General features: G+C 37.7%; 1 protein-coding gene across 1 annotated transcript; it reads right to left on the bottom strand.

Annotated features, from left to right (window-relative positions):
• Positions 1-682: 682 nt before the first annotated feature.
• On the bottom strand, positions 683-24687 carry LOC134799830 (protein takeout). Its single transcript, XM_063772230.1, has 6 exons — positions 24568-24687; positions 7738-7830; positions 7190-7337; positions 6178-6311; positions 4998-5163; positions 683-986 (listed from the first exon to the last, which is right to left on the bottom strand). The coding sequence occupies exons 1-6, from the start codon at positions 24620-24622 to the stop codon at positions 848-850; spliced, it is 735 nt and encodes a 244-aa protein (XP_063628300.1). The 5' UTR covers positions 24623-24687; the 3' UTR covers positions 683-847.
• Between the last annotated feature and the right edge of the window lie 1664 nt (positions 24688-26351).

Genomic DNA, 26351 nt, shown 5'->3' with positions numbered 1-26351 from the left:
TGATTTATTTTATTCTAGTAACGCTTCGTAAGTATTTATTTTCAAATAAAATTACCAACTTTGACAATTAATTTCACAACATGTAGTGATTAAATTTTTGAGATCAGCGCCATCTACTCGCTAAATGATGAACTTCTTCCGCAGTAATTATAATCAACGAAGCTTTCTGCAAAGCGTATTGCATGAAGTATGCCCGCCAAGTCGCTAACAAAAACCTGCAAGACATAGAAACCAACGAGAGAAGACCCTCGAAAGTAATCACCAGGTCCCCTTCGCGATTTGACCGCGGAGACGTGCCTAAACATTACTACCAGAATAGCAACTGTATGTATGTCGTCTAAGTAGTTAGACCAACTTTCAATAGATGGCGTTATAACTATTAGTTCTGCTACTCACCGACAGGTGGCGTAGTTTTCGAAAATGAAACAAATTGTTAGTTCGTAAAAAATGTTTAATTTAATTTATTATAGACCTTACATTACCAATCAAATAAATATAGAAAAATCAGACATTTCTTAATGCTAAACCCACTTAAACACTACTTTTATTAATTTATCTTAATATAAATAATTATTTTTGTTTTCTTATTACAAATCTGTCAATAAATTTTTCTACAATATCATTTTTTTTATTGTTTCATTTTAATATCATCATCAGATAGATAATATCAGATTTTCTTAAGGTTGTTTTAATAATATATTTTAAAGACTTTGGTTTCTTCTCAATAAATAAATAATATCAATAACAAACGACATTGTTCGTAGGATTTTAGACATTTTAGTTTTTACTCTGTTGCGTTTCTTTTGAAAGTCCAGAACTTTAAAATTACTGAGTACTTAAGTCTAATTCAGTCTTCTAGAAAGATTTTGTTCATAGGCACCTTATCGAAGATGGTGTTGGTGACGTTTTGAAACACGGAGCTGAGACTCTTCTCGTAGGATTCCTTTAGCTCGTTGAACACTAGTTCTGAGTTCTCATTCAGGAACCTATAAAAAAAAGAGTACATGAAATAAGACACCCCAGAAACAGGATATTTACCTACATTTTAGTGATATACTTAATGCATAAAAGGGTGATTCTTAAATTGTGTCCAAAAAAAATTATTTTTCATAAACGTTTTTATTTTTCACATATTGTTACATATATCAAAAGTACATACAAAAAGCAATTTTTTGATTCATATGGTCAAGCTTAATACCCTCAGGAAAGGTAAATAAAATGAGTACATAAACATGGTTGTGACAAAGTGTCCCTTAGTCGTGACATTTCGGCATTTTGGTGGCCAACTCGGCTATTTTGATTTATATTATATAGTTATTTTAACATAGCCTAAGTCACTCCTATGACTACGACAAACCTAATGACAGCTCAGACGTTGAAATCCGTCAAACTATAAAGGCTGTAGAGCGTGACAAAGAATTCGATACACATCATACATACATACAAGTGAAAAATTTTTTGTTTGCTTTGGCAGTCGGGCAATAATAGCAAATGATCTGTAGCTAATAAAAATGCATTTCTGAAAAGTGCATGTGCCTCTAAATTAATCAAACGAATTAAGAATGACACGACCACGTATCTATATGTCACGAACGTGGACTCAAAAGTCCGTGGCGGTGACAGATTTTTGAGGCCACGGTCGTGATAATTTGGAACATGTTCGATATTACATAAACATTTCCTTTGATTTTGCAAATGTTAAATAATTAGCTTAATCTGCAATGTATGAGGTATATCTTACGTTACAAACAATAACGTGAAACTGCAACTTACTTTTAAAACTCTAACACGGCGGTGACGCGTTAAGGTTGACCGTTTTTTTCAAATGAACACAAATAAATAATTTTCGACAAAACTTCTCCATCCAGCCATTTGTAATCCTGACAACAACACAGTGTTGCTGTTCTAAAAAAACTTTAGTAAGGCTGCCAGTAGTAAAGATAATTTTCTACCGAGTACCCCATGTTTATATTACCACGCGCGGTGGTGACGCGAAAACGAATCACAAAATGTATGTTGTTTAAAATTATATAAAATCGTTATAAATCCATACAATTTTTAAACAGTGTTGTAGAACAAGGATTAGTGTTTTATATTTGATATAAATTATTTCAAAATCACTTCATATTTTTTCAAAAAAAAATCAAATATCACAAAATCTGGGGAAGTCACACTACACGGTCCGTGACATTTCGCACTTGTAATTATTTTTAGGGTTCCGTACCTCAAAAGGAAAAAACGGAACCCTTATAGGATCACTCGTGCGTCTGTCTGTCTGTCTGTCTGTCTGTCTGTCCGTCTGTCTGTCTGTCCGTCTGTCACAGCCGATTTTCTCCGGAACTACTGGACCAATCAAGTTGAAATTTGGTACACATATGTAAGTTTGTGACCCAAATACGGACATGTAACGTAAACAAATGAATTTTAAACATGGGGGCCACTTTTGGGGGGTAAATGAAAAAATGAAAAAAAATAATTTTTCAAACTATATTATGTTACATATCAAATGAAAGAGCTTATTGTAAGGATCTCAAATATATATTTTTTTATAATTTTCGAATAAACAGTTTAGAAGTTATTCAAGAAAATAGGCAAAAAATGACCATTCCCCCCCCCTTATCTCCGAAACTACTAAGTCTTAAATTTTTAAAAAAATACATAAAATAGGTCTATACCTATAGATGACAGGAAAACCTATTAGAAATGTACAGTCAAGCGTGAGTCGGACTTAATTACAGTTTTTGATCCGACCCCTACGGATTTTTTAAAGAGATTTCACTAACGTTTCACATAAAAAATACATTGTTAACAGTGCCGGATTACTTAGAGTAGTAGTTTTCTTAGAGTAATTGGTGATAATTTTCTGATAAGATAATCATTTTAAATATTTAACGGTCTTACCTACTTACGAGTAATTGTAAGGTCAAATTAAAAATAATGTTTAAAAAAATATGTTAAATTGAGAGCTAGCTCAAAGTTTTTTGTACTCGTCGACTTTAATGGTTGAATTAATAAAGACTTTGTAACCAATAAGCAAAACAAGCACGTGCTTACGGCACCACGTTCAGGGAGGGCACCAAAATGCCAGGTTGAAAAAGGTGAACAAATTTTAAAATTAGGGACAGACACATCGTTTTTACCACACGATTTTTTTAGCTGTCCAAAAGCTAATTTGCAAAAATAATGGCGCGTAATTCTTTGGGAAACAATCGGTAGCAGTAGAAGAGTCGTGATTACATGCATAGATTCGATTTCAACCCACTCTTTTGCGGTTCGGCGTTAGGTCTTATGCGAGGCCTTCTGCCTTACGGCAAAGTTGATCTTCTGCCTTAATTACACTTGGGCGTGGATCCAAATCCAAGCTTTCCTCTTTCGCAGCTGGGCCTACTGCCTTTATCACACTTCGCCAATTCAATTCCAAGCTCTCTGCTTTCTTGCATATTTTATGCATGAAAACAACCTCGCTGAGACCCTTAAATATCGAGCCCTATGCGAAGCTAGGCTGATAGAAAACTGTCCCATCCCTTCTCTGTATGAAATCCTGGATTCGCGCCTGGTTGGGACTAAAACTAAAATTGCGTTTTTATATCGAAAAATTTTCGCGCTCGCTTCGCTCGCGTTTTCAATTACTTTATAAGGTATGATAAAGGTGACATTCGGGTGGCGACTGCAGCAACATTACTCTGTTGCAAAGTTACTGCTGCAGTACTGTCAACTTCCGTGATAAAATGATGTGACTGATTTCCATACTAAAAGTAAAAATGTACAACTGTCTATCATATTGCGTTTTTATATCGAAAAATTTCCGCGCTCGCTTCGCTCGCGTTTCTATTACTTTCTACGCTATGATAAAGGTGACATTCGGGTGGCGACTGCACCAGCATTAGGTACTCTGTTGCAACATTACTGCTGCGGCACTGTCAATTTTCGTGATAAAATGATGTGACTGATTTCCATTCTCAGCTGTAATGCGGCAATGAACTTCTCTCAATTTACCAAAAAATCAATGTAATCTTGATGACCCTAGGGAGAGGGGGCACCTAGAAATGCTTATGGCATCAAAATATCTTAATCCGGCACTGATTGTTAAAAATTGTGTAATATACGGAACCCTTGGAACGCGAGTCTGACTCGCACTTGGCCGGTTTTTTATATGTTTCTAATACTCTTAGGACAATACATTTAGGTTGACCTAAAACTAGAGGTAAATTGCTAAGTATATTGATATAGAGTTTACTTATTTTCACAAAAATACATGTTATTCTTACGTGTTACACAAAAAATGCATAAGAATAAGAATTACCCAAAAAGCTGGATCATAGGTATTTTTTATGAGGGCATTCTCAGTATATGGTAATTTTTTTCAGTGATAGTCAGGTGATAGTTCACAACCAAAACATCCTATTGTACCTACCAATTTTGTCATATCGATGTGACAGATTGAGGCAAACACTCATTTAATCTAGACTCGGACTAAACTGTGTCTGTATCGGCACAGGCTTTACTACACACTTTATTACACAAATTGATTAAATCCCGCAGTAAGCTCCATTAGGCTTGTGTTGTCGGTACTTAACCCCACTGATTAACAGTCCGCCGAATGGTATCTGCTTGTCAGTCAACTTTTTGTTCTAACTGACAGGCCGATTCCGTCCGGCGCACTGGTAATCAGTGGGCCCCTTTAGGGCCGATACAGACGGAGTGCAACCCGACTGCATATTTATGGGATCTGCACGCCAACTACACGCCAACTGCAACGTCGGCGTGCAGTTTCCATACAAGTTGCCGTCTGTACCGGCCCTTAGAAAACGATTTATACAAAATAAGTGTACAGTAGAGTTAAGGACTAGAAGTACTCACAAGTTCATCTGATCGCCGAACCGCTATCGCCGTTGAAGAGGTTAAGTGCAGATACACCCTCTTCTGCAAGAAGCGGACCTTGCAGTCCTTATGTCTAGGTACTGTACATGAATGTACATGTATGTCTAGGTACTCACAAGTTCATCTGGTCGCCGAGCCGCTTGTCCCCGTTGAAGAGGTTGGTAAAGTGCAGATACACCCTCTTCGGTAAGAAGCGGACCTTATAGTCCTTGATGTGCATGTATGTCTGTCCGTCTCGTTCCACCGGCTCGCCTATCAGGTCGTGCTTCACTACTAGGTTCACTGAAATGGAATGGAAAAATTGCAAATTAGGTAAAATGTGGATTATTCCATAAGCGGTACAATTACGGCATATTCTAAAAATTGCTTCAAAATAAAAAGCAGCTATTTTTTTTTTGTAATTCATCATGGTCTGTCATTCATACGCAGTTCATACGTCATATTTCGAAAGCATACCTATAATTGTAACAGGGGTTTTATAACTTATATGACAAAAACAAATCAATTATCACTTGTACAGGATACGATAAACCGCAATTATTTCGCAACTTTTTTTACTCTCTCTACCTCGAATTTTTTGGTGCTAATTGGATGAAAAATTGTGTATAACTACGTATTTTTCTACTGTGCGTACGTATATTATTTTTTAATATTTCAATTCAATTATGATCATAAGCTTAGCTCAAAGAATTAGCAAGCTGAAGTGGCAGTGGGCTGGCCATATCGCACGAAGAACCGACAACCGCTGGGGTAAACGTGTTCTTGAGTGGAGACCGCGACTCGGCAAACGTAGTGTAGGACGCCCTCCGACCAGGTGGGATGACGATCTGCGAAAGACTGCAGGCAGATGCTGGATGCGGCAAGCTGAAGACAGGGCGCTATGGCGCTCTTTAGGGCTATGTCCAGCAGTGGACTACTATAGCCTGATGATTATGATGATGATGATGACCATAACATAACGAATTCAAACGGGGTGGTTGACCTTTTTTTGGGGTCAGGGAGATAATGTTTTAAGTCTCTGAATTTATGCCCCAAAAACCGGCGATGGCCCGGTCCGAGAGTTGGTCACCAGGCGGTAGTAGGTATTTCAAGTCAGCTCTGTGCTGTGGTAAACGGATGGTGATGACTTACCCATAGTAACATTGGCGACACCTTTCCCCTGGATCGGCATCACCAGGATCCTTCCCTTCATCACGTAGTCCGCGATGAACTCCATCTTTGGAGTCAAAGAGTTGGTGACCAGGCGGTAGTGCTTCAGGTCGGCTCTGTGGTAAACTGATGATGATGACAACTTACCCATAGTAACATTGGCGACACCTTTCCCTTGGATCGGCAGCACCAGGATCCTTCCCTTCATCACGTAGTCGGCGATGAACTCCATCTTTGGAGTGAGGGAGTTGGTGACCAGGCGGTAGTGCTTCAGGTCGGCTCTGTGGTAAACGGATGATGATGACAATACTTACCCATAGTAACATTGGCGACACCTTTCCCTTGGATCGGCAGCACCAGGACCCTTCCCTTCATCACGTAGTCCGCGATGAACTCCATCTTTGGAGTGAGGGAGTTGGTCACCAGGCGGTAGTGCTTCAGGTCGGCTCTGGAAATGGAAACGGATGATGATGATAGTAAGATCCCAAAAATGTGATTGTTTTAAATGATAAAGGAGGCAAACAAGCAGACGAATCACCGGATGGTAAGCAATTACATGGATGCTGGAGAGTGGTGGCGAGTGCGTTGCCGGCAGTTATGATGGGAATACACTCTTTTCTTGAATGTTTGAAGGTTATATCGGTCCTGAAATACAGCGGGCGACAGTTTATGGCTAAACTAAACCCTTTACAGTAATCGTGGTCAACAGTAGACCACAAATCTAGTCTCTCATTGACCACGAACGCTGTAAAGGGTGTAAAACGTCGAAATGTATTTTAAATCCATTAAACGCGATATAATCCGTTCAGGTAAAAAGGTTTATTTCAAAGAGGTTCGAGTTCTGATCTTTTTACTACCCTATTACTAAGACTCCGCTGTCCGTCTGTCTGTCTGTCAGTCACCAGGCTGTATCTCATGAACTGTGATAGCTAGGCAGTTGAAAATTTCACAGATGATGTATTTCTGTTGCAGCTATAACAACAAATACTAAAAACAGAATATATAAAATATTTAAGTGGGGCTCCCATACAACAAACGTGATTTGTTTCCGTTTTTTGCGTAAAGGTACAGAACCCTTCGTGCGCAAGTCCGACTCGCACTTGGCGGTTTTTTGTCTCTTTAAACCAAAACCAAAACTAAAGTGATCTAGGTTACGTACTTATAAGTGGTGAGTATAGTCTCCGCCAGCCCATGAAGCTGTATCTTCCTGTAGTTTTGCGCCAAGACCACGGGACCGACGCCGGACTGAATGTTGATGGCCGCTACGTGGAGGGGCTCTATTGATGGCACGGCGAGCTCGGGGATGCCTGAAATTGTTATATTAACATTATTATTTTTGCACCTAATATTGCCAATAGTTCAATTTCCTTGCGTCACTCTAGATTCCGTTAAACTAACAAAGACTCATCAAAAAGCGAGTAGCGATTAGGGGATTATTTCCTTAGAAAAAGTACTATTGCCGCTTGTGTAAAAATTCAGCACTCTAAGCTATTAGATAGAAAGCTAGGGAGCTCTCTGCACAAGGAATTTATAAATCGCAAAAGTTCTCAAAAGTTTGTTTTTTCCCTGACACCGTTGCAGTGTCATTCCTTTGAAGTGTCAAAGGCATAAAACTAAAACCAAGTACGGTCCTCTTATAGGCTATAGAGGAATTAAGTGGGTAAGTCAGAAGCAATGTTAATATATTAAACATCTTAAATGAATCACCTTTTCTCATCTTCCTGAGGGCATCAGGCACGGCCGCTTTCAGACATTCGTTCAGCTTCGGATCCTTCTGTCGGCATCGCACGAAATTCTCCGCTGAAAATAGTTGAAGATTGCATTGTATTTTGGGAGTATTAGACGAGAATCTCTAGAAGATACCGCAGTTTAGTTTATAACAATGGACACGGATGGACAGCCCTTATCCTCGCTCACTGGATGTACTTGCATGTCGATTGTAATTATAATTATACTTTCTACTAACACACCTAATATAAGATACTACTAACATAATATGGATGTATTTGTATCCGAAATAAATTCTTTCATTTCATTTCATATGAAACTACTATCTACTGATCCTATATACTGATCCTTGTCAAAAGTGCTTATAATTTATTATTAAGCCTACTTGAATAATTTATTTTTGAAGTTGAAGTTGAAGTTGAAGGTTGGTGTTGCAAGGCTGACAAGGTGGTGAAGCCTAGGAACCCACTACAAGTATACTACAAGGATCAGAAGTCACCTGTGGTTTAAAATCCTAAATTCTAAAATTTTAAATTCTGCAAAAAGTATGGTATATGGTAGGGGAGACCGAGGTGAGTAGTGACAGCCCATACAACCATTTCCAGTCGCCGTTACGACGCGGTGTTGACACATCTTGTGTCGACACCGTCTGTTTCGGTCACAATTCCAGTCGCAGAGTCGTCGCCGTGTCGACACAGTTACCAGAAATGGGGAAGGGTCGACACATGACACAAAGTGACATAAAGTGTGGTCGCCGTGTGCACACATTGTTTCGGGTTTGCGACTACTTTATGCCAAAATCATTCGTTCATTCGTTCATTTTGTTCCTGTCAAATGGAAACTGTCAGATGGAAAAATACTTAAATAAAAATAAGTGACATTAATACGCCATCTCTAAAACGGATTACAAGACGTAATTATATATTGTTTGCATTTATATTACAATAGGACTTAAATTATTATGGGGAATTAAACTGCTCGAGTGATTTGATAAACTAAGTGTAATATAATCAACGCGCCACCACATTGTTTTAGTTTAGCCGGAAATGAAATTGTTTACTTCTCAGTGCCTGTGTTCATAACTATATTATTTGAAGCATTTTTAGTACTTCGATGCGTATACTATACTTAAATAACAGAAATAACGCTTTACATACTACGAAACTTGTTAATTATGATGTATAAATATGGTTTAAGGCTGAGAAATATTGCAGTCACAAAGTAGTTGCAATGTTTCGACTTTGTGTCGACTCTGTGTTGACACATGACACGCGCTGTCAAAAGTAATAACAAAGTTACTGGTATGTTACTGGATTTGCAAAATGGCTCCTTGTGTTGATTTGTTTTCAGATATTCTCAAAGTGTAAAAATGCCGTGGTCAGAGATGGGCATTAATCGATTAACTGTTTATTCGACTAATTCATGGAATAAAAAAAGTTAATTCTCAAATTTTAATCGCGATTAGTTTAGTCGACCTAACATAGATTGAAATTGAATTAATCTGAATATTAATCGAATAAATTATCGATTAAATCTCGATTGAAAGTTGACAGGGGGCCATTTTTGTACGTAAAAATAATAGAAATGTCTTGCATGCAGATGGTAGCAAAACACTTTGTCATAAAAGTCGAGATGGGTGTCGATATATAGGTTTTAGGGAGTGCCGATTTCGAAAATAATGACCATTTTGGAATCCGAAATGGCGGCCATGCACTGTGTCATAAAAGTCGTCATGGATGTCGTTTTATACGTTTTAGGGGGCCCCAATTTTGAAAATGATGACCATTTTGGAATCCAAAATGGCGGCCATGCACTATGCCATAAAAGTCGTCATGGGTGTCGTTTTATAGGTTTTAGGGGGCGCAGATTTCGAAAATGATGACCATTTTGGATTCCAAGATGGCGGCCATGCACTATGTCATAAAAGTCGTCATGGATGTCGTTTTATAGGTTTTAGGGGGCCCCGATTTAGAAAATGATGACCATTTTGAAATCCAAAATGGCGGCCATGCACTATGCCATAAAAGTCGTCATGGGTGTCGTTTTATAGGTTTTAGGGGGCGCAGATTTCGAAAATGATGACCATTTTGGATTCCAAGATGGCGGCCATGCACTATGTCATAAAAGTCGTCATGGATGTCGTTTTATAGGTTTTAGGGGGCGCAGATTTCGAAAATGATGACCATTTTGAAATCCAAAATGGCGGCCATGCACTATGTCATAAAAGTCGTCATGGGTGTCGTTTTATAGGTTTTGGGGGGCGCAGATTTACAAAATGATAACCATTTTGGATTCCACTTTTATGACAAAATGCGTAGCCGCCATCTTGGATTATAAAATGATCATCGTTTTCGAATTCTGCACTCCCTAAAACCTATAAATCGACATCCGTGACGACGCAAGTTATCTTTATTTTCAGATCTAACAAATTGCTACAGAATACAAAGGACAAAAAAGAAGCGAGGAGGTAATGAAACAAGCAAAAATACAGATGATTCCTCGACGCAATTGGGTGATTCTTAAATTGTGTCCAGATTTTTTTTGTCATAAAAGTTTTTATTTTTCACATATTACTCTCACAAGTTCCGTGACATTTCGACCTTGTAATTTTTTAAGTAAATGTTTTTGTTTATCTATGAGGATCTCACTAGAATAGTATAATCAAGGTATGTTTATATTTTATGAATGAAATAGTAACGCAAAAAAAAAATATATTTGTGTCTTATATTCCTGTCGAAGACTTTTATTTTACCTTTTCCTTCTACACAAGTTTGGCCAAGTAATAAGAATTTAGGGCTCTCAATTTTATTTTGACTTCTACAACAGTAAAGCTACGAGGCCATGTTTGGTATCGTTTTCGTATAAATTCGCAGTACCAAATTTAGTTAAGGTATCACATTGACACCATTCCGAAGTAAAAACATATAAACTTATTAAAATACTTTCTTTTAAACTCCTCTTCACGCTTAAACTGCTGAACAGTTTTAATTTAAATTTGGTACACATATATTTTGAGTCCCGAGACAGGATATAATAAGTTATCTCAAAAATCATCCTTTAAAGGTGTGAAATGAGGTGTAGGGGGGAATTCAGAATTGACTTCTTGAAGTTAATACTGTTTAAGTTTAGGTTTGAAGTCATGTTTTTTCATCATTTTTAACTAAATCAAAGATGTAGACCATCCCAAATTTCATATAAATCGGTTCAGCGGTTATTGATTTCCCGTACAAATTTCCACGCCACTTTTCACACCTTAAAAGATGATTTTGGTTATAAGATCTATCCTATGTCCTGTTCCGGGACGCAAACTATTTCTATACCAAATTTCAACGAAATCGGTTCAGCGGTTAAGCGTCAAGAAGAGTTTCAAAAAACCGGCCAAGTGCGAGTCGGACTCGCGTATTAAGGGTTCCGTACATTAAGTCCGACTCGCGCTTGACTGCACATTTCTAATAGGTTTTCCTGTCGTCTATAGGTAAAGAACTATTTTGTGTATTCAGACGGACATACATACAGACGCACGAGTGATCCTATAGGGGTTCCGTTTTTTCCTTTTGAGGTACGGAACCCTAAAAAGATTTATTTTTATTTTGTGGAATGGTGTCAATGTGATATCTTAAATGGATTCAGCACCCCAGATTTATACGAAAACGATACCAAACACGGCCTAGCACCTTCACTGATATAGATATATCAAGATAAAATTGAGAGCCCTAAATAAACTTTCCAGAGCGGATATCTCAAAAACTATTCAACATATCGAAAAAATTGACTGAATAAACTTGTAACAAATTAAATTAACTTTCATTTTGTATAAGTGGCCATGTCGCTGAGATGCATAGTTTCCGAGATATAATCGAAAAACGGGAAAATGGGACCTTCAAAGCCCCCTCTCTCCCCCCCGCTCAAGGGCTACGGCCGGGGACTTTTGATATGTTCACCTCCTAACTTGTCAAACCGAGTTACGGAGTCAAAAATTGTGTTCCGAGCATTTCCCTCTACAACTTTTAGAGCATTCGTTGCCTGACCTAAGTAGCTTATTGAATTTCTTTAAAAACTTTTCTGTAAAAGGTTGACGGGTGTTGGGTGTTTAAATATGGTTTCGGTCGATTATTATCATTTGCATTGCCCATGATGACTTACTAGAATTACGAGCACACGAGACACTAATAGTAGTTTGACAAACCTTGCTTTTCAAGAGGTATTTTATATTGACATTTGCTGTCACAAATTTGCTGTCAGATTTAGTCGCAAACCGCACGCAAAGTGCACACAAATGTGTCGACACCTTGTTACGGAAAAGTGTAGACACGGCGACGACACTTTGTTTCGAAACAATTCTAGACACATTGTGTGGACTCTGTTACGACACATCTGACATTTAGTTACCACTTTGTGATTCTGCGACTGGAATGGTTATATGGGAGAGGAGAGTTGTGACATTGTCGATTTTTTGGAATCTAATAACTGTTAGCGAGCTCGCAACAGTGTGCGTTTGTTAGCTCGTAACTTGAACTAACAAACGCGCGCTATTGCGACCTAGTTTTTAGTTAATATATTCCAAAAGATCGACTATGTCACAACTCTTCTCTGTCAAAACTCACCTCGGTCTCCGTGTATTGAAAAACATTGTGTTACTCTGGGGGAAGAATATTGTTACTCGAGTCTTTAATTCACTCCAGCCTGCGATTATCGTGAATATATGTATAGTTTCTCGTACAATATTTCAGTTACCCCCCTCGTTGCATAATGCATGTACTAATATTTACCAATGTCTTCATCAACACTATCAAACCATTATTTATTATGAGAAGACACAAATATTTTATAAGTATAAGTTAAAATGGGACAGGGCTGGTCATGTCTGCCGAATGCCGGACGACTTGTGGGCCAAGTTACAGAGTGGGAGCCCCACGAGTCTAACCGGGGAGCCGGCAGGCCTGGTCGGCGATGGCGGGATAACTTGTACTCCTTCTTGAGAGGTTGGCCAGATATAACACTAAACAGAGACGAGTGGTGGAAGAGGGGGGAGGCATTTGCCCAGCAGTGGGACACAGTGGGCTCTGAATAATAAATAATAACAATTATTTCGTGTTCATGCACGAGGTTAATGACACTAATAATCGATATATTCGATACATTATCCATGACCCATTCATTGATTAGCACATTCTCACGTAGGTAACGTGCCAGGCTCATAAAGTACCGTATTTATTTTCGCAGATCTATCCTTTCGCTTTATGAGCACTCCAACCTTCGTCGTACGTGGCCAAGATTCATAGCCTAACTGACCCTCAGATAAAAGGGAGTGATGACCTAATGGTCCCTATTTTCAACCGACTTGAAGATTTCAAAAGGAGGAGGTTCTCAATTCAAGTGTATACTTTTTTAGGGTTCCGTACACAAAGGGTAAAAACGGGACCCTATTACTAAGACTCCACTGTCCGTCTGTCTGTCACCAGGATGTATCTCATGAACCGTGATAGCTAGACATGAAATTATCACAGATGATGTATTTCTGTTGCCGCTAAATATAACAACAAATACTAAAAAGGACGGAACCCTCGGTGGGCGAGTCCGACTCGCACTTGTCCGGTGTTTTTGATACCACTAACAGTGTTGTTTTCCTGATGGTGAGTAGAGCTCACTAGATGTAAGTAATGTTGGTTGTGGAGAAGCTTGTATACCGCTATTTTCCTCTGTGTTTATTTGGATATAAACCTACACATACAATTTTTTTTATGAAGTCTTTATCCGAAGTATCCAGCCTTTTAAGTTGCTCATAAAAGACTCGACTCGAGACTTAATAGACTCGGAAGTTTTTTAAGCTCAAAGTCGAGTGAAATCGAGTCATAATCTTCAAATTTAGACCTAAAAGACCTACCAACACTATAGTAGACACTTATCAATTCTCTCTTGGACAGTGGCTCATTTTGAAATACACATCTTAAAAACTGCTTTGAATATGTACTATTTTGAAATAACCCATAGAACCGCTTTAAATATACTGAATTATCTCCGGCTTATTTAAATGAGGTACTTATTGCAACGCCTGTTCGGGTTGATTGACCGCAGTGTCGAAACCATAATTATCACGAAAACGTGGGGTATTCGTGACAAGGTCTAGTCTAGGCCTTGTGAGTGGCGATGGCTCAAGCACTGTGTGGACTATGAATTGGTGTGAAGCAACAGCGGTTGTGATGAATCCTGTGTTTAAACTAAATACCCAGTGATTGGCCCAGCAGTTGTAGGAATTCATTGCTGCCTTTAAATAAATTTGAAAGGATCAATGATTTGACGGGCGCATAATTATGTACTTTACCATATTAACATAGACACTAAATAGAATGAAAATATTGTTTTTAAAACATGCGCAAAAAGACCTTAGCGAACTCGGCGCAATCGACTGGACAGAGAACAGCTTTGGACAGAGTAGCATGGCAGTCTTTGGTGTCGGACTGTAGGGTTGCCAGATCGAAAGGCGCTATTATCGGGAAAAAATATAAATTTTTCGGTATTTTGGGACTTAAGTCGGGAAAAAGTAATTGTATTAAAAACAACGATATTTTACATTATTGGCACGACATCAGCTGCTCTGCCCATAGACGTTTTTATATAAAAAAAGTATAAATTCTTTTAGATCTTGAACAGTCTCTCGCTCATCGCTCGACGCGGGTCGACGATAGTTCGGAACTTGAAATTATTGTTTTACAACGAGAAGCTGTTTTTCGGGACAATTTTCACTTTGTCGGGAATCGGGAACACATGCTAAAAATCGGGAGAATCCCGCCAAATCCCGACCATCTGGCTACCCTATGTCGGAGGCCAAGATCCACTTCGGGTCGTTGCGCCACAGCAGTAAGTAAAACATGCGCGTTCTTGTCTTTATGGCATCAGGCCAAGAGGGATATAATGGGAACGTATCTAGGGAGCAGACCTAGGCTACCATGACAAAAAGGCTTGTCTAGAAAAAAATATGAAGAATGTTACTGTTTCTCCAATGTTACCCATCAGTGCCAATAATGCAGGTACGCTCATTTTTTAAGTCGGCTAAGCGTTCTACTTCCGCCGAACTTGACCTAGCTCGCTACATTTCTCGCTTATCGCTTGCGCAACCGCTTTCGACGTTACGTGCGCCGGCGCTGGCTAAGGCTGTGTCTGTTGACTAGGCGGAAGCGGAAGTGGGCGGAATATTATGCAGCAATTCGTTGAGAAGCGCTAGGGGAACCACATGGCAATTCTTTATTGGTTATAAGTTTGTTATTGAACTGTTGATACTGGATTTTTTTTAATGACAGATTGGCGATATCTTATAATTTGATTGTAAATTTTGCAACTCTATTACGTGTGTATAATGTCAGGGTCATTGACCTCTTCCATTATATCCACATTTTTTTAAAATTAATCCAGCAATATTAGGTATAGTTATGAATTTAAAAATTGCCAACTTACACTTAATTCACGTCAGGAATCGAACTTATTAAAACAATAGGGTAATTCCGGGGTAGATGGCCATAAGGGAGAGTTTGCCCATCGAAATATTTCATGTTTCTGATGGCTAGATGTCGGTAGTTCTTATTTAGTAAGCTTCACGTCATGCTTGGGAGCAAGAATGTGGCCAAAATTTTGGGGAAAAAAATTGTAAAAGTACCTATGTAAAATCCTTGTTGATTGTTTTGACTAGTGCAAATATTTCTTAGAGGGTTCATATTTTACATGGTGGTGATGCTAGTGTCTTATTCTAATGGTGTCATTTGCTTTTGGTGCAAAGTATATGGTTGTAGTTTTGTTCTAACCTAAATAAAAATGAAGTTCGAGTATCAACTTGTTTTAATTTTAGGCTCCCGGACGAAAAGGAGAGCCGGCCCTATGGCCATTAAGGCACACAGTGATGAAGATGTAACTATCACGGATTAGGTATTCTAAAGATTATCTTATCAAATATCAGTGACGATGTCTCCCTATGCATGATAACGAATAAAAAAAGAAAATGGAGTTCATTTAGAAAGATAACTATTGCAGGTGTGGGAAAAAATATGACGAGCCTCTTCTCCTCCATGATTGCATTGAGTGCGCCGTTTGCTGGTATTCGGTGGCCTAAATGGGGTCTAAGAAAAGGGAGGGGAAAGGGAAGGGAAGGGGGAAGGGAGGGAAATAAAAATTAAAAATAAACATACATATACTAAAATGAAGAGTTATGCTATGGCCGTATCCTGCAATAGTATAGTCATCACTCCCGGACACCTCGGATCGCAATATTCGCAATATAAATAATTTATTGTTTGTTTCATTTTCGAAAGTCAATTGATCAAAGTTTATGAAGAAACAAAGATTTCTTTAATTATACGTAAACTTATTTTTTTATCGCGTTCTAAAAAAACTATGGCCAACTACCCCGGAATTACCCTTTACACCAGGCTCCTATTTCACCAACTTGACAATTGTAACACTTGCCAATGGAAACTTCCTGTACATCCAATTGGAAAAGTGCAGGACTACTTTAAGAGTGAATTCCATTCACAATAATGTGCCCATGCAATTTTATAGCTACCTACATCGGACGAATAGGTGAGTATGTATCAAAGGTAGGTACATAGAGTAAATGAGGCGCTTTGACAGCTCCTCATAGAGGCGACGCGCGCTCGGTCCCCACGGCCCCAAGGTTTCCACTACAAACGCCGCAAATATGTAGCTACTACCTAGTGTGACATATTTGCGTTTGAGGCTTTCGGCCGAGGATGCGGCCGCACCAGCGCCAACTTTGGTCTAAAGCAAATCGCTGCGTACACCTTTCCGCTTATGCCCCCGCTGCCATCCCGCTGCAGCCTTACCGCAGAATTACGTACTCTTGCGTCTTTAACGTGCGCTAAGAGTTACGTATCCCTTTGTTTCGGTTACGAATATTGCGTGAAATAATCGACGTTATATCTTCTTTTTGATACTGTGAATAAACAAGCGTAAGGTATTCGCTTTGATGCTGATTGACGTTAATTGACGTTGCTTATTGCAATTGTTATCGCGGAGTGAGTGATTTTCCCAATTTTTTAGGGTTTTCAGTTAGGTGCATGACGCTGGCAATAGTGGCAACTCAATTTTTTAGTGAATATTTAACTAGTATAACTGTTATAGGTATAACATTCATTCTACTCAGAATCGACAGCATTATCCATCCTTCCATTAAAAAAAGATGTCCCAAAATGTCCATTCCATTACGTCACGTTTTATTATGAGGAAAATTTTCACTTGTATGGACGTGACGAGTGGAATGTACAATTTTCATACGAATTTTTGGGACAAGTTTTTTTATCATCAGGATTGAATATGCTAGTGATTCTGAGTTGAAAGAACCCAAAAATACCAGGATCTGTGAGAATCGGGTTTTCAATATTTATTTTAGAAAACGCCCACCTATACAATAATTATACATAGTTCGTTCGTTTAATTATTATTTCATTACTACTCTTGCACGTCTTGTCAGGGTCTGTCTTGTTAACAGTGTTAAGATAAATGAGAAAAAATCGTGCCTATAATCAATATAGGGTGGTCCAAACCTTGATCCCAATTTTTTTTTTAGATTTCTCACGTCGCGGGCTATCAGAATATACCCTATAATAAAAATTACCCTCCCATAGAAAATAGACCAGCAACAAATTTATGAAACGGCCAATTTTTTTTTCACGATTTCAGGGTTGGTCCCATAGTAAAAGTTGCTCAGTAAATCCCAAAACCTCCCTGGCAACGGGAATGCAGTTATTTTTTAGCCATCCTGTATGGGAACCCCGGAATTTCGTAACAAAAGTTAAAAAAATCATAACTCGAAACTTTAACTCAAAACTAGGCTAACATACATGGGGTATATTCTGATAGCCCACGACGTGAGGAATCTAAAAAAATTTTTTGGACGTCAAGGTTTGGACCACCCCGCATTCGTCTTTATAGCTAAGGCTGATTGTAGGCACATAAAATAGATTTAAAAAAATTGGGTCTACGAAATACCATTTTTTTTCTACGTCGAACGCAATTGTTGCTTTTAGCTCCTCCATCACGCATATCGCAACTCTGTCTGTACCTAACTCTGTCTGTCTGTGTGTCAATTTAGATGAAATTTGGTATGGAGATAGTTTGAGGCCCGGGGAAAGATATAGGATAGTTTTTTAATCATCATCATCATTTCACGCAGACGAAGTCTAGATGTAGCTAGTACCTATACATTTAGGTAGAGAAATAACCAGCTTTTAATTACTGATTATAACTTAATATTTTACCATAAAACTAGTATTGCAAGTTATTTATCATCGAACTTACGACCCCAGGAAACGCAAATTATGTAAACCTCGTGCAAGCAGAGCCGCAGGGCGTAACTAGTAGGAAGTTATTTAATATCGACGTAATGTGCCTAACCTAACTCAACATTGGCTGTTGCGTCATATTGTTTACCTACAAATTACTTATAATTTATAGGTAAGTTTGCGTCTTTTTTGTCACAAGCTTGCATTTCTTTACTGATTTAAATTGTCGCATGCAGTTTTGAATATAGACACTGATATTTAAGTTAAAAGGAGAGAGTTACAATAGTTTTAGTTACCAGTGTTACCACGCCATAATCGTTATATTTTTTATCGTACTTATCTAGATTTGTGCTTCCCTGATTTTGCAGATACCTACGTCGTTTCCAAAAAGTTTGAAAAGATCGCGATATTTTTTTGAGAAATTGTTTAAAAATAAAAACAATGTACCAGAAGCCGACAAGTTTCTGGAATACCTCATCAGCAAGATAGGTACTCGTAAATCTAATATTACTTGTCAATAGACCTTGAACCATCTTGGTGGTCAATAGTCTCAATACCACCGAACTTCCGAAACGACTCCAAAGGAATGCCAATAGGACTTTGAAACAAAAGGTACATTAATATGCCAAGGATGTTTTTGAACGGGTGAATAATTGGTTGTGATTATTGAGGAGGATTTTAAGATGATGGCTTCCGAGAGTCGCTTAAGAACACAGGTTCTTTAAATATTTCTGAGTAAGGTTTGGTAAGGCAGGACATCTGAGTTTTGGTTTTATATATTGAAATCTTCAAGACAAGGCACGAAATATTATAATTATCATTGTCAAAAAGCGGCTTAGCATTTTTAGAAACACCTATATCATTTAGAAATACCAAAATAAAACCTACCAAGTCAAATACAATTTTTGATTTATCGGAAAAGTTAATTTTAAACTTAGAATGTAACAAACAGCCATTTTAGACCCTCAGGAGACTAGAGATTATCATGATTCGTAAGCGATACTGGTAAAATGTATCTACTTTTTTACGTGTAGATAAGTGCCGTCGTGACCGCTACTCTGCACTGTTAGGGCTTGATAATCGAGACCTCACCGAAAAATGTCGCGCGAGTCACTAAAATCTCGTGAGTGAAACCGTAAAATTAGTTTAATGTTAGTTTAAATTCGATTAATATAATAGAGGTGATAAAAAGCAGGATGTATCATTTAAATATAATCTAATTACGAGTAGGTACCTAACACGAGTCGAAGGCGAAAGCTATAAACTGACATACATATTAAGGTCTATGGAATCTATATGAAATTAAATACATTTCCTCAACAGATGAGAACCCTGCACAAACAAATTTGGTAATTCAAAAGTGCAGTGGGCGGTCTTGACCCCAACACGTTGCATTCACGTGTAAATTGGTGAGATCAACATTGACGATGGTATCTTTAATGGTGTAGGTACCGTAATGACTCTTAACACCAAAGGCTCGGCTTGCAACTCTACTCTAGATTTGCCATAGGTATGCATATAAATCCGTATTGCTTATTTATTTGAAAAACCCGATATGGTAGTCCTTCTAAAAATAAATAGATACCGTGAGTCAAATATTTTTACAAATTAGTTAACAAAAATAAATTAAACTAAGAACTAAACAGACAAAACTAAAACTAGCAAAAAAGTAAAAATCTACAAATAGAAAATTGGCCCCCAGGTCTGTGCCATATGGTAGGGTGCCCAGAAGGCTGGCGGCGTAGATACCTAATTAACGACTTAAAAAAGATAACAGAATATTGATTAGTATATATCTATACATATAATAAAGCTGAAGAGGGTCGAAAGTCTGTACATGGAAGATATTTGAAACAAAGTTGGCTGGGGATACTTAGAATCGATAACAGAACACGTTCCAACAGTTTTTAGAATTTTTGTCTGTTTGTCTGTTTATCTGTTTATGTGTTTGTCTGTTTATTTGAACGCGCATCACGTGAAAACGGCTGAACGGATTTTGATGAAAACTTTACTAATCTGTCGAGAAAATCCCCGGCCAGGTTATAGGCTATAAAAATTCAACCCCTAAAAGGGGGGGTAGCCACAACACTCGATTGACTTAAGTTTGTCCCTGAATCGTATGGCGCTACTTAGGAAGGAGGGGCAAACTTTTTTCAAATATGTGCTAACACTATAGAGTACCCTGGTAAACTAACAGATGGCGCTGAATTTAATACGATGTGATATAAATAAGCCACTGAGGAAGGATTTTGCCAAAATAACTCTAAGTTTAGAAGACCCCTCTTCTAAAATTTCAATCAATCGTAAGGATATCAACAAATTTAATTGAATAATTGTGTTGATTTAATAATACAACAAAATTAAACGACAGTAAATTAATTGCCCCTCATTGCACAGTGCCATCTTTTGGGGAGCTGAGTAAACATTAAGTAACCAAGAAAACTAAAAATGGGTTTACATAGTTACGTAGTGGTAAAATAAACACACATATCAACACGCGTATAATTGCATCAAATTATTTATTTTCTCCGTCATGAATTATACCTAATCGTAATTATATCGCATCCATATCAAATCCATATTCATACGTACCGCCTCCTTAAGCACTTAATAATGGCCACGAAGGTGGGTACTTTGAAAAAAAAAAAACATATTGACCTCTGTCATTTGCAGTGCCGGATTAACCCTTTTAAGCAAAATAAGCACTTGCTTAGGGGCACCAATGGCACCATGTCTAGGGGGCACCAAAAATTATCGAAAAATTTTCGCGCTCGCTTCGCTCGCGTTTTCAATAGCATTCTAAGATGTTTATGATAAAGGTGACATTCGGGTGGCGCATGCAGCAGCATTAGGTACTCTGTTGCAACGTTACTGCTGCGGGACTGTCAATTTTCGTGATAAAATGATGTGACTGATTTCCGTAAAAAAAGTAAAAATGTACAACTATCTATCAAATTGCGTTTTTTTATATCGAAATATTAGGTCCTTACCTATGAAATTGGCGTTTTTGTTCATAGATATAAGTCTGATCCTAGTTTTTTTTTTTTACAAAAGTACATACACAATTACAATAAAACTACAGTGCACTCAATAAACAACGATTTTACATACAATTAATTGTTATTTTTTATTGTTAAGTGTTCAGAATTAAGCCTTGAAAATAGGTCTTTTCATGTGCTGTCGGTTCGAGTATTAAAATTACTTATATTTTTCTAATGGTACCAATTTTCAAGAAATGGAGATATTGAAAACATACCTTAAAGGTGTCAAAAATTACTGGAAAAATTTTGTTTGGTTTGAATTAGCCATCAAAAAAATATCCGCAAAATTAATTGTATGGAAATTCGTGTTTCGTTGAAATTCTCCGAACAAAACGCCAATTTCATAGGTAATGACCTAATATTTTCGCGCTCGCTTCGCTCGCGTTTTCTTTATATATTTCGCTATAACTTTCTAAGATATGATAAAGGTGACATTTGGGTGGCGCCTGCAGCAGCATTAGGTACTCTGTTGCAACGTTACTGCTGCAGCACTGTCAATTTTCGTGATAAAATGATGTGACTGATTTCCATTCTCAGCTGAAATGCAGCAATGAACGTCCCTCAATTTACCAAAAAAATTCAATGTAATCTTGATGACCCTAGAGAGAGGGGGCACCATGGTCTAGAAATACTTAGGGCATCAAAATATCATAATCCGGCCGACTGGTCGTTTGCGGAGTCAAACGATTTGGGACTCGCATTTTATACGCATTACTATGCCTTTCCGAAAAAAATCGAATCATTCGCGAAAGTTTCGCAACGCATTGAGGTACAAGGGGCACGTGGTCTTCCTCAGGAGTCTGAAGAAGACCACGGTAAGTGGCGCTCTAGCCAGGCAGGCCGCTTCGCTTTCGGTCGCGCGCGTATTCCTTACTGTATCGTCCGATATTCACCTACTACTCTGTCGCTTAAATCCTTAGAGAATATAACCAACGGAGACGCCATGTCTATAATTTTCGGTACAAAATAGTCTGGCGTTTTTTGCGGGGGAGGGGCACATCAAATGTGTACCTACTTAACGTAAACATAGGCATGTCAGATAAACGTCGTTTGACCATTGGCCGCCTATTTTCGACAGAGGGGAACGCCTGTTAATGACCACTCCGTTTGGTTATATTCTCTAAGTTTAAATCACGAGTAAAATTTGAATAAGGGCGAATAAAACTATTGATTTTGGAGTGTAGTTTTATTTAGTGGTACCTAATTGTAAAATATTTTATCTGGACTTCAGTCCTCTAGCATATCCATCTGTCAACTTTACTTCAAGTTCCGCCTCCAGGGGAGAGGGAGAGAAATTATTAGAGAAGGATTGGAAATTAGCCGCTTACTGACACAGACCGAATTACACGCGGGCGGAGCCGCGGGCACAGTTAGTTTTAAATATTTGTTATAGAAATGTATTATTATTTAAGTTAATTGAAGCTGATCTAATTCTTTAGCTAAGTTTATAAACAAATCAGAGAAAAAACACAGGAATGTTTGCTGTATTAGGTTTAATTAAACAAAATAAGGAGGTACCTATTAGGTATAATATTAAATAATATAGTATTAAATGACATGTAATACAATAAATTGAATGTAATTAATTTTTATATTGACCTGTATTTCATTTTATTTTAATTTGACGAACATTATGAGATATCCATGCTTAGTCTTATTGACATTGTTTTTTCATTTTATATTATTTGACATTGTTAAAAAAAATTAAAGTAAGTAATTAATAATTGATTGCTTATAATGGTTTTTAAATTGTGTATTGCTTGACATTTGTATAATTATAATCAATTGTTATTTTCCTACTTGACGATCATAATATAAATTCGTATAGATTAGTGTAAAATAATTTATATTGTAATTTCATATTATGAAATAAATAAATCTAAATCTAAATCTAGAGTCAAGTGTAAAATATGGTGTATACAACTTACTCAAAAATATGTCCCATAGTTCTTAATTCACTGACAGCTATGGGATATATTTTTTGAGTATGATGTGTGCACCCATATTTTTACACTTGACTGTACCTAATGGAAATCTGTGGCTTCATACATTACATGACTCATATTTTATTAAAATAGGCAACTCAAACGAATTCCTACACTTTATTAATCTGATTTACTAAGACTTTACGCAAAGCATGACCTAGAAAGGCAGATTATCTTGGGCCAAATAGAGGGCAAGCGAGCGCGAGGAAAAGCACCCACGAGATGGTCTGATGTTGTGAAGAGGGTGGTTGGCGTCAACATGCAGTGCGTGACCCATCGCACACTGTGGAGACGAAGCATACCTACATACATGGTCGCGATCCTGAGCAATGAGGGACCGAGGAAGAAGAAGAAGAAGACTTTATGCAGTGTATATCACATAGCTATGTAAAGTAATTTACGATATTGTGTTCATCTTAAATTGATGCTACGTGCTGATTTATGATATTCGTAGTGGATAATGATTCCTCTTACAATGTACGTGTTTAATTTAGCTCTATCAAGGTTGTTTATCGGTAATCATATCTAGGCAAACTCCGTGCTAGAAAATATCTCCATATTATCCATAATGCTTAGGATTTACGTCAGAAATATCAGAGCGGCAAAGGTGCTCACAAATATTTGAACACGCCTCTATTGTCAAGGAGTGTTCAGATATTTAACACACTTCAAAGTTTTTAGTTATATGAGATTTTTGTAAAATATGAGTTTGAACCAAAACAATTGTCCATGTTCTCCAATATATAATCAAACTAGTACCTAATTAACTAGCAATTTACTTGAACAAAAAACTCACAGAAGTTAGAGGGTTTGGTCACTTATCAGTACTTTGGAGGATAATTTCTCCCAATAAGTTGAGTTTGGGCAACTAAAAACAAAATACGTGTCTGTTATTTTGGGCTACTCTATAACATATAATTAGACTGAGCTGAAAGGATAGTGTTATCTAAGTGATCTACAATCGAGTTATTATAATTGTAAAGCTGGATTTAAAAGTAAAACAAAATCATTCAAATGAAATATTTTCATATCAGTGACAACCCCACAAAGTTATTTCCATTTTAAATTGACACATAGGTCAAGTCATTCAATAGGATCTAGGTACTGGCTAGGGTTGAAACATACAAATTTTCGCACTAATGTTTAACAAACTATATCTCAAAAACGGTTAGAAATATTAACGTGATTAATAAGTGAAAAATAAAGTAAGTAGCCTAAACAATTCCCAGTTTGCGTAAAAGTCCTTCGTTCTGTTCCACCCGATATAAAAATTAAGGGGCCCACTGATTAACAGTCAGCCGGATGGTATCGGCCTGTCAGTTAGAACAAAATTTTGACAGTTCCGAACAACTGACAGGCGGATACCGTCCGGCGGACTGTTAATCAGTGGGCCCCTTAAATTAAATCGGAGGTGGACAGTTGGGTACTTTTCCTTGTAAGTGTTTAATGTTCAGATATTGTAAAAAAATAAAAAAAAAATTAAAAAAAACTCACGCAGCTCGTTCCCGAGCGCGGTGCCGACGACAAGAACTGCTAGCACTCTCCACATGGCACTGTCACGCACTGCGCACTGCGAAATGCGCGCCGCGCGGCGCACGCGCCGCTTTATGCGCTTACGGCGAGGGGGGCGGACGGTCCAATAAAAATAAAATATATATAGGTATGTAGGTAGTTGACAACCTATTTGGTACCTAGTCACGGTAAATAATCATTAGTTGACTAATTAGTAATTAGTAACTCACTATAACTAGTTACTAGTAGTAGTATAGTGTAGTTAGTTTTAGTGACTATAATTGTAGCATTTTTAACCAATAATTGAGACTAGTTTTTTTTTTATTGTTATGCCTTAAGAGGACAACGACCGCTTCTTCATAAAAACGTAGTTCCCATTTTCTCTGGATTTATTTCGTCTTAAGTGTCAAATAATGGAGTTAGAGCTTTTTTACATTGCCCGATCCGATATTTGACGTCGGAGGGAAGTAAAATGTATACGTATGTGTCTTTCTCTATTTATTTATTCATTTAAGAAATCATTATTGCTAAAAAACTATTGGTAACCCAAACAAGCGGATTTTAGGCCACAGGGCAATCCCTAACAGTTGTTTTTCTCATAGGCGTCATCCGACATCCGATATCGGATTGGCACTTCCGATAATATCAGAGATGTCGGAACCCCCGTCAGCTGTTCATAGGTAATAATTTTTGTTTGTGTGCGTATATGTGTAGGCATAATGTTTGCTATAGTGTGCCGCTGAAGCAAGGACGCGCTCCCGTACTCCCCGCGGCGACATTGCTGATGTAGGATCCTACATCCGACATCGGATCGGACAGTGTGAATACGCTCTTAAGTAGTGACAAAATTACGGGGGCTTAAACTCACAAGCACGGTTTTTTCTTAGTCTTCACATTTTATACAATCCAGGAATCTTTTTTAATAATGATCGATTGATTTTATAAATAGCGAGGTCATTTGGGGCAAAACACTGATAATCATGAATATAATAATGATTGGAGTAAATATTCCTATGCTTGATATAATAATTAGGTACAATAATTGGCATCTTGCAAGCGAAGTAATTATGTTATGACGATGTTATTAAAGACTGACCAGTAATATATGATCACGCGCCATGTTGCGGAATTTCACTGGAACTAATTATTAATACTATTCTGAACTGTCACCATATACATGAGAATAACAGCGCCCTCTTGACAATGATCAATTGATCATGTATTACTGGTCAGGCTTTAACCTCCTGAGCTTCAGAAGGAATTGTTTTGTTTTGAGTTTAGACCTTTCTATTATTCATCATATTATGTGGCTTTCCATAGAGAAGGGTCCACGTGGAGCATGGAAGGCACGGAACTCCACATATTATCTTTATTTATTGAATGCACAAAAACAAAACCCTAACAGTTTATATGTAAGATAAATAATATAAATATACCTATCCGTAACGCAGGCTTCATCAAGCAGAAACATGCTTCGTTCCAAATAAACCAATGATGATAATGATACTCGTAATGGCAATCTCTCTCATTTTACGATCAAAATTTAAAAATGTACTGTAATAAAATACCTATATATGAGGTTAACTCATGGTATTATATAGTTACTAATGTGGTGCAACGCTTGAAGAATTAACGGTGAAACATTGTGTGTTTCATTTGGGAGCAAAGTTTGTTTACCTACCCTCGTGCCTCGAGACCCTCGCAACACTTAAGATTCCACTTTTAGGCTTTTTGAATTTTGGAATTAATCGCTTACTCGGGTACCA

Source organism: Cydia splendana, chromosome 19, assembly GCF_910591565.1.
Source record: "Cydia splendana chromosome 19, ilCydSple1.2, whole genome shotgun sequence".
Taxonomy (NCBI): domain Eukaryota; kingdom Metazoa; phylum Arthropoda; class Insecta; order Lepidoptera; family Tortricidae; genus Cydia; species Cydia splendana.
The sequence above is the reverse complement of the archived record's forward strand: the minus strand, read 5'-3'. Positions and strand labels throughout refer to the sequence as shown.